The 11,979-nt window shown below is 48.2% G+C and overlaps 6 protein-coding genes across 6 annotated transcripts; 3 read left to right on the forward strand and 3 right to left on the reverse strand.

Annotated features, from left to right (window-relative positions):
* The first annotated feature begins 117 nt into the window (after positions 1-117).
* On the forward strand, positions 118-3,920 carry EJ05DRAFT_513284 (uncharacterized protein). Its single transcript, XM_033748415.1, has 2 exons — positions 118-1,102; positions 1,658-3,920. The coding sequence occupies exons 1-2, from the start codon at positions 422-424 to the stop codon at positions 3,560-3,562; spliced, it is 2,586 nt and encodes an 861-aa protein (XP_033597404.1). The 5' UTR covers positions 118-421; the 3' UTR covers positions 3,563-3,920.
* An 856-nt stretch (positions 3,921-4,776) lies between these two features.
* EJ05DRAFT_540465 (uncharacterized protein) lies at positions 4,777-5,245 on the reverse strand (the record flags this gene model as incomplete). Its single annotated transcript, XM_033749606.1, has 4 exons — positions 4,777-4,812; positions 4,870-4,888; positions 4,946-5,049; positions 5,104-5,245. 4 exons carry the CDS (start codon positions 5,243-5,245, stop codon positions 4,802-4,804), a joined length of 276 nt encoding a protein of 91 aa, XP_033597405.1. The 3' UTR covers positions 4,777-4,801.
* A 949-nt stretch (positions 5,246-6,194) lies between these two features.
* On the reverse strand, positions 6,195-7,841 carry EJ05DRAFT_513286 (NAD(P)-binding protein). The gene is made up of 3 exons (XM_033748416.1): positions 7,371-7,841; positions 6,972-7,313; positions 6,195-6,885 (listed from the first exon to the last, which is right to left on the reverse strand). Exons 1-3 carry the CDS (start codon positions 7,789-7,791, stop codon positions 6,590-6,592), a joined length of 1,059 nt encoding a protein of 352 aa, XP_033597406.1. The 5' UTR covers positions 7,792-7,841; the 3' UTR covers positions 6,195-6,589.
* Positions 7,842-8,133: 292 nt separating this feature from the next.
* On the reverse strand, positions 8,134-8,458 carry EJ05DRAFT_503272 (uncharacterized protein; the record flags this gene model as incomplete). The annotated part of the gene is made up of 2 exons (XM_033747398.1): positions 8,134-8,216; positions 8,269-8,458. The coding sequence occupies 2 exons, from the start codon at positions 8,456-8,458 to the stop codon at positions 8,134-8,136; spliced, it is 273 nt and encodes a 90-aa protein (XP_033597407.1).
* Positions 8,459-8,914: 456 nt separating this feature from the next.
* On the forward strand, positions 8,915-10,007 carry EJ05DRAFT_467956 (adenylate kinase isoenzyme 2, mitochondrial; the record flags this gene model as incomplete). The annotated part of the gene is made up of 4 exons (XM_033742861.1): positions 8,915-9,189; positions 9,240-9,292; positions 9,345-9,499; positions 9,554-10,007. The coding sequence occupies exons 1-4, from the start codon at positions 9,045-9,047 to the stop codon at positions 10,005-10,007; spliced, it is 807 nt and encodes a 268-aa protein (XP_033597408.1). The 5' UTR covers positions 8,915-9,044.
* Positions 10,008-10,475: 468 nt separating this feature from the next.
* Positions 10,476-11,888, forward strand: EJ05DRAFT_513288 (uncharacterized protein; the record flags this gene model as incomplete). The annotated part of the gene is made up of 3 exons (XM_033748417.1): positions 10,476-10,658; positions 10,730-10,784; positions 10,863-11,888. The coding sequence occupies 3 exons, from the start codon at positions 10,476-10,478 to the stop codon at positions 11,669-11,671; spliced, it is 1,047 nt and encodes a 348-aa protein (XP_033597409.1). The 3' UTR covers positions 11,672-11,888.
* Between the last annotated feature and the right edge of the window lie 91 nt (positions 11,889-11,979).

Genomic DNA, 11,979 nt, shown 5'->3' on the forward strand with positions numbered 1-11,979 from the left:
AGTGGGTGTCAGGGCCTGGGGCACTATACCTGAAACAGAAAGAGCCTTGACACCCCTTGTCTCAGTCTCCGTTAATACCTCTATCTTTGGTGAGATTCGTGCACAAATTAACTCCCCAAACACACCCTCTCTGCGACATAACAATACTATCTCGCCGCTACTACGCAAGTCGACAACTCACGCCCATACGATCGTTACTTAACAACCTTGCTGGGCCTTGCGCGTTACTGTGCGCACGCACCCACTCATACCGTGTCGTCGCGGTTCCCAGCCAGTCGAATTGACTCGTAAGTCAAGTCAGAGTGAATCGGGTGGCCTGATCTCGAATTACCAGCCGTTCGACTACTCGCGCATATGCGACAATGAGCTATTGACGTCCAGTAGAGGTCGTGGACGACTAAGACTCAGCTCGAGCAGCAAGATGGACTATGCGCAAGCGGGAACAGGACCTCAGGATCAGCATTTACATCTGTCGCAGCACGCACCACAATACAACACTCGATCGCCAAATCATCGTGGATACACGCAATTTCGACAGCCTTCTGCGCCAGCAATGAATGGAGCTATGGATGCTTCAGTAAGCAGCCAGACGCAGATGAATATCCACGCCTCGCCCTCACACATTGTTTCGGACAATTCCTCGATCGGCAACCCACACATGGCGCACACCTTCTATGGCGACATTGCGCGCAGTTCACTTACCCCATCTACACCCTCCAACGCAGCCTCTCCCCGCTTCTCGGGCCATTCTCCGGGCCAGCAGAAACAATATATGGCGAATTATACGCCCTCCGACCGCTCCCTTCCATCCCGTAACATATCTGACGACACAATTGACGACGCCTACGCCGCATTCATACTATACTGTAATCCAAGCTTCCCGACCACAACAGATGTAACAGAATTAAAGAGGTTATTTCGGCTACCACCGAAGAGCGACAGTAAAACTTTCAGCACATACACCCTTTTTGAGCTCATACGGAAATTTCCTAAGGAAATCAAAACATGGGCGCAGTTAGCATTAGATCTGGGGGTCGAGCCACCCGATTTGGAGAAAGGACAGAGTACACAGAAGGTGCAACAGTACTCTGTTAGGTTAAAGGTATGTCTGATAGAATTCCCTTTACACTCATACCCATATCCATGCGCTGCCTGATCACTGGCCTATCTTTGAACACCCGAAAAGAGCAAGGAAACTGAAGACCACCCCCGAGAAGCGTCACCCCATTGGAGCTTCTACAAGCTAAGTATATCTCTCAACTGTCTCCTTACATTCCCTGTTCGCTGAAGGACCAGATACCTTCAGTCCATAATGGAAACTGGACATGTATTTGGCGGCTAAATCCGCCCAAGTTGGTTCTTTAGGGGGTTGTTTGGGTCAGAAGTCGAAAAATAGGGTCGTCTTTAGATTGGTCCCGTCAATTATAATTCTATGTCTCCACTTCCATTTTCTTCACCTGTCGACTTTTTCTACTCCATTTGCCATGGCTCTTGTTTGCTCAGCCAGCACGCAGCTGTTCAAAGCTGAGGCAGTTCGGCGTGATACAGTGATCAGAAGCAACGCACGTTGATAGTGATACCTCATGTTCTTGTTCGACTGCGAATGCGCTAGTCACGCTCAGTACCCATGGTTGTGTCATTTACTGACTTTCAGTAGCGTTGGATGCGAGCGATGCATATTGATGCCTTCTTTGAATATCTTGTGGGTAATCAGCACAGCTATTTCACATGGGTACCTACACCACACGAACCTTTTCCTGATGATGGGCGTGACGGAGTAATTTTCGATGAAGACCTTGCCATAAGAGCATTGGACCCAAAACTCAAACCAAAGAGGGGACGGCGGAAAAATGACGAAGGTGATGATGAAAATGAGGAACTACAGAGGGCACCGAAACGTCCGCAGTTAGATACCTCATTCTCGGCATCTAGCAATCACGCGCCTCCTCAATCTGCATATCCAAATAGCGCTCATCCGGATGACATGGATCGCTTCGTCCAGCCGCACGATCCATGGACTACTATCTCAACAATCACACCTGCATCTTCCCTGAACCCCTACTCTGCCAGAACAATGACTCCATATTCAGCTGCTTCGACTCCAGCTCAGCAATTGCGGTGGCGTCTCAATACACCTAACGATGCACAAAGCCCACATCCTATGTCAGCAACCACACCCTCAACCTCCCAAGCCCCTGATTCAGCATTCGACGAACCCCTATCGGCCTTGACTCCGAGTTCTACAAGGTCAAAGGCTCGCAGACGGCATGGTCCTGCTGTTTCGTCTGCTTGGACAAGCAATAGCACCAACTCAACCGGCAAACTGCGTGGACGACCGCCTAGCAATCGATCCGTCCGAGATGGACCCTTTGTAACCTTTCCTGCCAACCCCAAGACCAAAGAAGGCCCCACAATCGACCTCAACCGATCTACACCCGGTCCGACACCTGTGGAACAGACACCATCCACGGCTTCAACAGGAAATACTGCTCCAGAGTCTCACCATTTTCGCTTTCCCCCTACTCCTGCGTCAGCTCTAACGCCTGCATCCGCCATCTCAATCAATTCGCAGCAATCTAGCCTCTCAGTAGGTCGACCAGAACGCCTACAACTTCAGGTCCCACAGCACTTAGGAGGACCTGTCTCTCTCGTTACACCTACAGTCCTGGTTAATGGCCAAACAAATGCTCTCACTGCTGTGATTGCTGCACCTTCGGCGGCCTCTCCACACACTTCATCGGATATATATGAGCAACAAGGCGTTAGTTCACAAGATGCGCGACAGGCTGGCCCAACCTCGCATCCACAGCCGCCACAATATGTATCACATGAACAACCCCAAACACAGCCTCAGACACAAGCATCCGCGCCACAGTCTCACATTGTCCAACCTCGGTCCGCAAATTCGACACCAATCCTCTCACCCTTCCCTACACTCACACATGAATCACTTAAACGCGCCCTTGCTCATGACCTACTTCGTGCTGAAATCTCAGGGCGGAAAAAACTACGCGGCACTGATGCCAAGGAGCTTGCTGATGCACTTTTAAGGAAGATGAAGACCATGCCACAAAGCCCTACCACCCCTAGTACTACCAATGGCAGCAATACCGGCGAGCAAGTTCATCGTATGGCTCTCGCCACTGTTTTGAATCTTTCTAGCAGTCTTGGCCTCCCTGGTCCCCCATCGCCTGTCAACCAGAAGAAACTCGTCTTCCAAAGGTTCCGCGTGGGAGGTGATGGCTACGATAGTCCTATAGATGACGACAACGACAATGCGATGGAAACTGAAGACGTTGAGGGAGCCAACGATAGAAAGATTCGAGAGAGCGTAGATGTCGCATGGACGACGACCATCGGAGCGCTTGTAGCCGAGTGTAAGATCCGTGGCATCGTAATGGGCGATAAGTCGTCTAGGAAAGATGATGTGGATAGGGCTGAAAGTGCTGCAGCAGCCGAAATCGACTGGAAGAGTAAATTTGAAGACCTGAAGGAGAAATTAGGGAGGAAAGAAGAGGAAGTTAGAGAGTTGCGAGAAAAGGTCCTCGATGCTGTCATGTGAGCGTATATAATCGTTTGATAGTTTTCTTCCTGCATCTAGTGGGGCTATGGCATACATGGTTTTGGTATCATGGATTGATATATAAAATGGGGTATGGGAGTTTCGCAGTGCTCATGAAGGCGATCATGCATCTCCATATGTCGTTTGTATAGCAAGCGAGCGAGTGGTTTTAAATTCATCGCATTTGTGCTGTTGGGCGCATGTATCTATAGCGGTAATACTATCAGCACATGGGAATGTTCCTTCCATAGCCTAGAAGTATGGCTCGATTGTATGCGCCAGTCCGCTTTCCTTGTACCTCTAAATCAGCTCCCTCTGTCGGTACAAGCCTCTCAACCTTCTGTTGAATATCGTAAACCACAGTTCGCCTTCCGATTGGGATAGTCAAGGTTGTTTGAAATAATTGATGTAGCTTACATGTCACAACAGAACCTCGTTATCATTGAATATGGTATGATATTTCGATTACCGAACAATAATATCTAGCTATTTATGAGTTGCCCCTAACTTCACACTGAAACGTTGTTTCCATCTATGAAACTAGGTGTTTGGGTCTTGTGGTCAGCTTGACGTTGAGGTGCCATAGCAGGGTTCAATCTTGTTTCGAGAAAGTAGAGCCGATATAGTTTGTTTTCCACTTGAATCAAGCACATTCGGCCATACCAACCAGAAAGCAAGCGGTCCCGTTCGCTCCCGCCTATTTAAGCTGGTTAGGGGTGGATTAGTAGTTAGGTGGGTGACCACTAGCGAATACCCACTGCTGAATGTTTTTGCTTTTTGCTTTATTCTAGATCCATAGGCTTGCCTCTTGATGTCTTAATCTTTCATTATTGGACGATCAATATAGCTTGAGAATTTCAACAGGCCCTTTCTGGTAGGAACATATTATAATCTTAGCTTAGCGCGCAGTCTTTGCTTCGTTCTTTCGTTGTGTATTAAGATAATTGCTTGGTATCATCATAGTCCATAACATTGGGTAGAGACACGAAAACATTCATTTTGCATTGAACAGTTCAGCTATTTAATTTCCAAAACAAATACACAAGAAGTCAAACTGATCCCGTGCCAACTCCGAACTACCCAGTGCGTCTCTTGATACTGTTTGATGCAAACAGACTAGATGTATATGTATTCTACGATGTGAACTCATAGACATATCGGCGCCACATTGACGATTCCATTCTGGTCGACGTCTGGGTCACGAATGTTGATCAGGCCGTTCTACGCTGGCGTGAGCGTTTATGGTTTCCCTGTTGCACACGTTTAGCATACCTGGTTCACGTTGTGGTTGCAGTCGTTATTGCTACCTAGGTTGAAGTTGTTGCCCTGTGAGATGGTGTAAGTATGGATGACTCGAATGATTTTGGAAGGGCTAGAGTGTACCGAGCCGTTACCATTACCGCCGTTGCCACTGTGGTTGCCGTTGTCGTTTCCATTGCCGTTACCGATTGGGTTGCCGTTGCCATTTCCGTTGCCGTTGCCATTACCTTGAGGGTTTATTCAGTTTGGGTATTCCAACGAAAAGCTATCAGGGGACGTACCAGCGGCGTTGCCAACAATAGAGCCGATGTTCTGAATAGCCTTGTCGAGGTCATTCATCAATTCGCCCTGGGGCTGGGCCACGGGGATAGCAGCGACAGTGAATGCCAGAAGGGCAGTTGCGAAGATGGTCTTGGCGAGCATTTTGGATAAGAATATGTGTGATGGAGGTGATATGGAACGGAATTAGGATCAGGGGCTTCGGAAGGCTACAGGTAGAGTTGTAGTTGACGGCTGAACTGAAACGAGACCATGCTAGAAGATGGGAAAGGGGATGTTTTTATATTCTTCAGTATGGTTGGTATATAGCTCTCACATGTGGAATTTGGGCACATCCCGCATGTGTTGTGATCAGCAACGCGAAGGTAAACATGAGACTTAGCCCTATGAGATGCCAATGTCGATCATGCACATGATCATAACATAGGGTCATTAGTAACAAGTTTTCTTTACAATGAAACCAAACGAAAATATAGTGTCTACACCACTGCAAAACTGGCTAAGCACAATCCTTTCAAGTGACTAGGGTTTGAGCGCTACCCAGAGTGGAGAAATGTAACAAATTGAACATGCTGATGGGGATCGACATTTACCGCTAGGTGTGCCGTACTAATTCCCCACAGATAGAGTAGTTCATAAGGCGTCTCTCATTAGAGGCATCAATTGGCTGAGAACCATCACGATGCAGAGCGGTTCTGCGGGCCTCGGCATGGATGAACACCGCCGATCTCAACATAGATACTAGATTAAAATCACAGCCAGCCATCACGGGAAACGCATCTTCAACCCACAACGATTAAGTCAACATAGGTGGTATAGCTATGTGCGTGTGTTAGATAGGTATTTGCGGGCAATGATGCGAGACGACTAGAACTAGGATCGTACGAATGTCGAATGCCATGCTTATGGCTTAGTGCTCGCATTGTACTGTCAGCCTAGCGCTACATACCCTCAAGGTTCGAACTTGACGCACTAAACTCATATATTGATGACATGATCGACAGTGGCAGCGGTAGATACAGCGCCTGAGTATTGGATGGTCGGTAAACATCCAAGGTTGCTGCTATTATTTACGCAGATAGGCTTCAGGGACATCTACACAAAGCGGAAGCTCGATCGGTAGTCGGAGGTACGTAGAAACTCACACCCGGTACTGATTTGAAGAGCAAGAGATCAAAAAAACAGAAACAGAAAAACTGCAGGGGTTCTTGTCATACATAATCGAAAAAAGAAAACTGACCAGTACTAGTTTCAGCAGGAACAATAAGGGAAACAGATATGAGCCAGAAGGCTCGGCGTTGAGGTATCGCATACCTTGCTGCCTCGACTGCGGAAGTGCTACCGGCTCCAAGACACGAAATGGATATACCGCTATCTTCAGTCATTCGTGGCTTTTCAGTCTTTTCAGGCTTTCATTCTTTGTAGGCAGTCATTAGACAGCTTCATCGCGCTTTCACTCTCTTCCAAGCAATATATACGCGCAAAATCTCATACGACAGACTTTCCGAGACTATCTCTGAAGCCTTCCTGAAGCCAATGGGGTAAGCCCCTCAAGGCCGATGCAAGGGAGAATGCTTCTGGAATGATTAGTTGTCCACTCTTCCCGCTGATGATCTGCTTCACTACCGCGTCCGCGGTTGTCTCTGGCTTGAGGATGAACTGCTTGGTTGCAATGAGTGAGTCCTCGAAAGCATTCAGCATCGGTGTCTTTGTCCAATGCGGATGGACGCAAGTTGTTAGAACTTCGGGCACGCAGTAGCGGTGCTTCAGCTCTTGGCCGAGGCCTAGAAACATTAGAGATAATACAACTATAAGTCCCCTATCCAGTAGAGCGGGAGACGATTATGACCACATAGCATGGAGATCTCACCTTCGTGGAATGACAAAGCAGCTGCTTTGGTCGCACAGTAGTCGACCATGTTCGCTACGGTGATGAAGCCAGCACCGCTTGCGATCGTGACTATATGGCCTTTACGCGCTTTGAGCATGTCCGGTAGGAATGCCTTGACGGTATAGAAGTGGGCAAGGATGTTTACATCAAATATCCTATGAAGATATTCCTCAGATGTATCTAAGATGGTCTTGTTGCCGCAAATGCCGGCATTGTTGACTAAAACAGTCGGTGTTCCAAGTGAATCCTTCACGTTCATAGCAACTTCCATGACTGTCGATTCTTTAGTGATATCACACTGGAAGTACATGATCTGCTTGTCTACAAAGATTTAGCCTGACCCTTTCGCATCCAGCCCCTTTCATCATGCTTACTTACGGCTTTGGAATCTTGCGGGCAAATCTGAGACGTCCAGAATTACGACCTTCACCCCTCTGGTAACCAGTCCATCAACAATCAGCATGCCAATACCCCTGCAGCCGCCAGTAACGATGGCAATCTCTTCATTCCAGACCCAATTCGTCTTTTTCGTCGACCATTTGGCAAGCGCCCATAGGTTGAAAGCCCAGTTGAGGCCACGGATAATGCCAAGTGCAAAGGCTATCTTCAAGTGATTGACAAACCTTGTCGAGTTCGCAGTATTCATCAATGGACCTAGAATATCAATGAAACTTGAGCGATATCCGACTGGTGCTTTTGTAAGAAGCCATAGTAAAGGACCAGTCAAGACTGGATTCAGAATTATGTTCTTTGCGGCGGACGTGATCCAAGTGCCAGTTCGAGCTGCGGCAATAGACATATTGATATATCTTGTAGTACTTACTCTTCGGGGCGAAGGCAAAAGTGCGGGAGGTAGTGATCGATCAATTGAGGTCGGGCGGGGTATTGGGTAGTTATATACACGGTCGTCACACGCATACTACGCCACATACTGCGGATAGCACTGTTGCACTCGTACTCGTCTTATGCGTCTATTGGACGGCAGTGACTGTGGTCGGACATTGTGAGAGCTGGTTCGTCGGACATGGATGGGGGATGCACGATGCACGATGCGCACGGCATTGTGACAATGCGATGCATGGGTGCAGCTGGATCTGCACTTGAAGTCAAATTCAATTAGTTTTGCATTGTGCCTCATCTATCACACATTGGAGGATGGGCCGGTCCTGCTATGACTGGCTTCTAAAGTTCTTGGTGTCTGCTTGAGCTTGAACCTATTCAATACTGTAAAGCTGTAAGCACGGCATAGGATATTTTCTCTGCTGCATAGTCATACAGATGATATGGCTCGCCAATGAATCGTGTACACTTGTTGACGGTGTGATATGGTTGATGTTGATGGGCAGCAGAAATAGCAACGTTATGGCAACAGCAAGCGATGAATAGTGTCCGAGGTCCTGGCGTCGTTTGAGGCGGACGACATGTGTCAGAGGGCCACATCCGAAAAGTGTAGACATGAAAGCCATATTCCGTTCCCATCACGGATCTTGAGACAACAACTCACTGCTCCCATCTAACACTGACTACAGGATTTCTAATAAGATAGAATATTTAGATTCAGCTTGGTTGAGAAGTATAAATTAGCTAAATAGCGTAATAAAGGTTAGCTACTTAGAATAAATAAGCTCTAAACTTATCTATAGAGTAGAAGAAAGAGTACTAATAGATAGCGTATATAAATAAAGCAGAAACAAGTAGAGATATACATAGATTAAATGAGTTCTTATATATCTCTTACTCTAACTGTGTATCCTTATTTTTGCTTTTTAGGTTTGCGTATCTGACCTTCTGACACATGTCGTCCGCGGTAGTCGCTGTCTCTCGGTAAAGCGGATCGTCAAAGCAAAGACCAGGTTCTTGTACGTTTGTAGCTCTGACCGACTTACACCAACTCCACGAACCTAAAACCTCTGTATCTCTACCTCAAACCAACGCCGCACCTCGTCAGGCTCTGCTCGTGCCTGCAGACAGCTGTACGTTTCGCGCGTGGTCCCGCTCTTGAACCCTTGCGTACATCTTGCCCGATCCAATCAACGTCACAAGCCAGGCAAAATGCCAGCTTTACTGGACCCCGTTGAGGAATTGAAGCAAAGGGTTCAAACGCTCGAGAAGAGAATTGCAGAACTTGAGTCTGGCAAGCCTGCTAAAGATGCGCCGTCTAGCATGCGGATGATTCTCATGGGACCTCCCGGAGCAGGTGAGCTATGCAATTCGTCTAGCTCCGGTCCATCGCTAAATTCTTTACAGGGAAGGGCACGCAAGCACCGAGGATCAAAGACAAGTACTGTGTCTGCCATCTCGTACGTGAAGTCTGCGCCGCATTCAGATGGGTTGCACTTACATATAATATAGGCCACCGGAGACATGCTCCGCGCCCAGGTCGCAAAGAAGACAGACCTCGGTCGCGAAGCTAAGAAGATCATGGATGCAGGTGGTCTCGTCAGTGATGAGATTATGGTCAACATGATTAAGAGTGAGCTTGAGAGCAACAGCGAATGCAAGAACGGGTAAGTTGCTGCACTGTGAAACATCATGCACTGGTGAGGCTAACACTGGCATAGCTTCATTCTTGACGGATTTCCTCGCACAGTAGCTCAAGCAGAGCGCTTGGATGATATGTTGAATGCGAAGCAACAGAAGCTTATGCACGCTGTCGAACTCAAGATTGACGATAGTCTTCTGGTCTCACGAATTACAGGTCGTCTCGTCCACCCAGCCTCCGGTCGGAGCTACCACAAGATCTTCAACCCACCCAAGAGTGCGATGACCGACGATGTCACTGGCGAGCCACTCATTCAGCGATCTGACGATACCGAGGAAGCGTTGAAGAAGCGACTAGTCACATACCACAAACAGACCTACCCAGTTGTTGGGTACTATCAGAAGACAGGAATCTGGACAGGAATTGATGCCAGCCAAGAGCCTGGACAGGTATGGAAGAGTCTGCTAGGTGTCTTTGACGGGCAAAAACCCAAGAACAGCAGTCTCCTGAGCAAGATCGGACTACAGAAGTGAGCATGCGAAAAGAAAATGAGGACTTACGCCACTAGACTCTTTCTGCACAACTTTCCAATTTGAACTCTCAAGAGCACTCACAGACGCGAGCAAGTAGTCGAGTCGATGTGAATATAGGGTAATGGCAGGACTACATTTGCCGCTGTACTTATACATTGGGATGGGTTGGATGAGAATATGTCTCTCATATGTTCTCTTTGCATGACGAATACAGTACGATGTAACCGTTCCGTTCCTTAACATTCTATTAGTCGCGTGCGTGTTCGATTGCCAATGTTCCTTAGGTTCACGATACAAGACGTCACTAGGCACTGCAAACTATTGTGTTTCCGTGGCCAACACACTGTTTACCACGTGGAAAAACAGGCCGCACAACCCATACCTCAGTAAAGGTTCTTAACACTTCTCTTTTGCATCGTGGTCTCACTGCTTCTTAAACCCGATTCCACATATACAACTGCTTTGATAATGTCACAACAGCTCCAGTACCAGGGTCACCGGAAACGGAGTAACACATACCCTTCCACCGTACGCATATACCCTACTTGCCAAAATAACCTACGTCGACAAAAGGTACGATTCCTCCCAGTGCGTAAATTGAAAGGACAGCGCCTTTCACCACACGACCGACTTCGAGAACATGCCAAGAGTGTACGTAGAGCATAGAGTCCAGGTATCACCCAAGAGTACTTCACTAGACCTTCGATTGACTCTAACTACAGGAGTATCTCACTGAACCTGCAAAACTCTTGCCACGTGGTACCCTGGAGCGGAAAGGTATGTTAGATCTCCCACCATTGCCTCTTCACAATCTGTTTGATGTACTTTCTGACTATTTCTCTGTTCACTTCATAGATGACACCAAGCAAGGCCTTCGCCCGTTACTCGCTCATGCCTCATCCGTCGGCCCATCCTGGATTTCCTCACCCTCGAAGACCATAACTTCTCTCATTCCTATGTTGGACCGCGACGCTCAGCCTGAAATGACGTCCCGTTCTCGTACCATGCCGACTCTCAGCAAAGGCAATGCCCCTATCGTCGACGATCCTTTCACTTCAATGTCCAACCTCCATGGCCCCAGAAATCTTCGCAGGGGAAAGGACCCTATTGTCTATAACACTTTCACCACTCCCACTACCACGACCAAGACTGGCAGCAGCAGCGAGCCGGCCAGCAAACCGGTGCTCAAATTCCTCAGCGTCAAAGAACGCATGCAGGAACTCATGGAGAAGCGCGAAAGAAACAGAGAGAACCGCGGCGGTCCACTATCTATCGCAATGAACGAGCACGACACTGTCGACGCCCTCGCCGCGCTGCTTGACATGCCTACAGCACCGCTACCCAAGATCTGGAACCGCCATCACGACCTCTACATCGCCACCATGGACCTCGCCGGCCGTAGTTGGAAGGCCATGCTCAAGGGTCTCAAGCAGGAATTTGTCGAGCTTAGGTATGTGTCCATGTGTGAGGGCCAGATTGATAAGCGTCTGCGCCAGCTCGACCAGAACGTGTGGAGCAATGTGTACAAGGAAGCAATGAGGGCACCGCCGATCATGGGCACGCCCAGGAAGGTGACGAGGAGGAGCCCGGCGTCGCGCAATATTGGGCCGATCAAGAGCCATGCACAGATGCGTCTAGGAAAATGGTTCAACGAGTGGGAGTAAGGATTGTGGGCATCGGGTGAAAAAGCATTTGGGAGTATGGTTATGGTTATGACTTTTGCAAGGCCATGATTTGATAGTTTATCTTGTTTTCAATGGCCATCTGTTCATGTAGGGAGTGAGTGGTGATTCTCTTTCCGGCGGACTGTGATTTACGTTACGTGATGTTTCCCGCAGCTCCCGCGCACAGTTTTCCGTAAGCTATCTATATATCTCCCCTCCCAACTTCGCTTGACATCCCATGTACGCGTTTCTCCCAAGAATTAATGAATCCCGGAGTCCGATGGGAAGTCTGGGAAGTGTATAGAAGC

The sequence above is a fragment of the Pseudovirgaria hyperparasitica genome (genome assembly GCF_010093815.1).
Source record: "Pseudovirgaria hyperparasitica strain CBS 121739 unplaced genomic scaffold EJ05scaffold_14, whole genome shotgun sequence".
In the NCBI taxonomy this organism is placed as follows: domain Eukaryota; kingdom Fungi; phylum Ascomycota; class Dothideomycetes; order Acrospermales; family Acrospermaceae; genus Pseudovirgaria; species Pseudovirgaria hyperparasitica.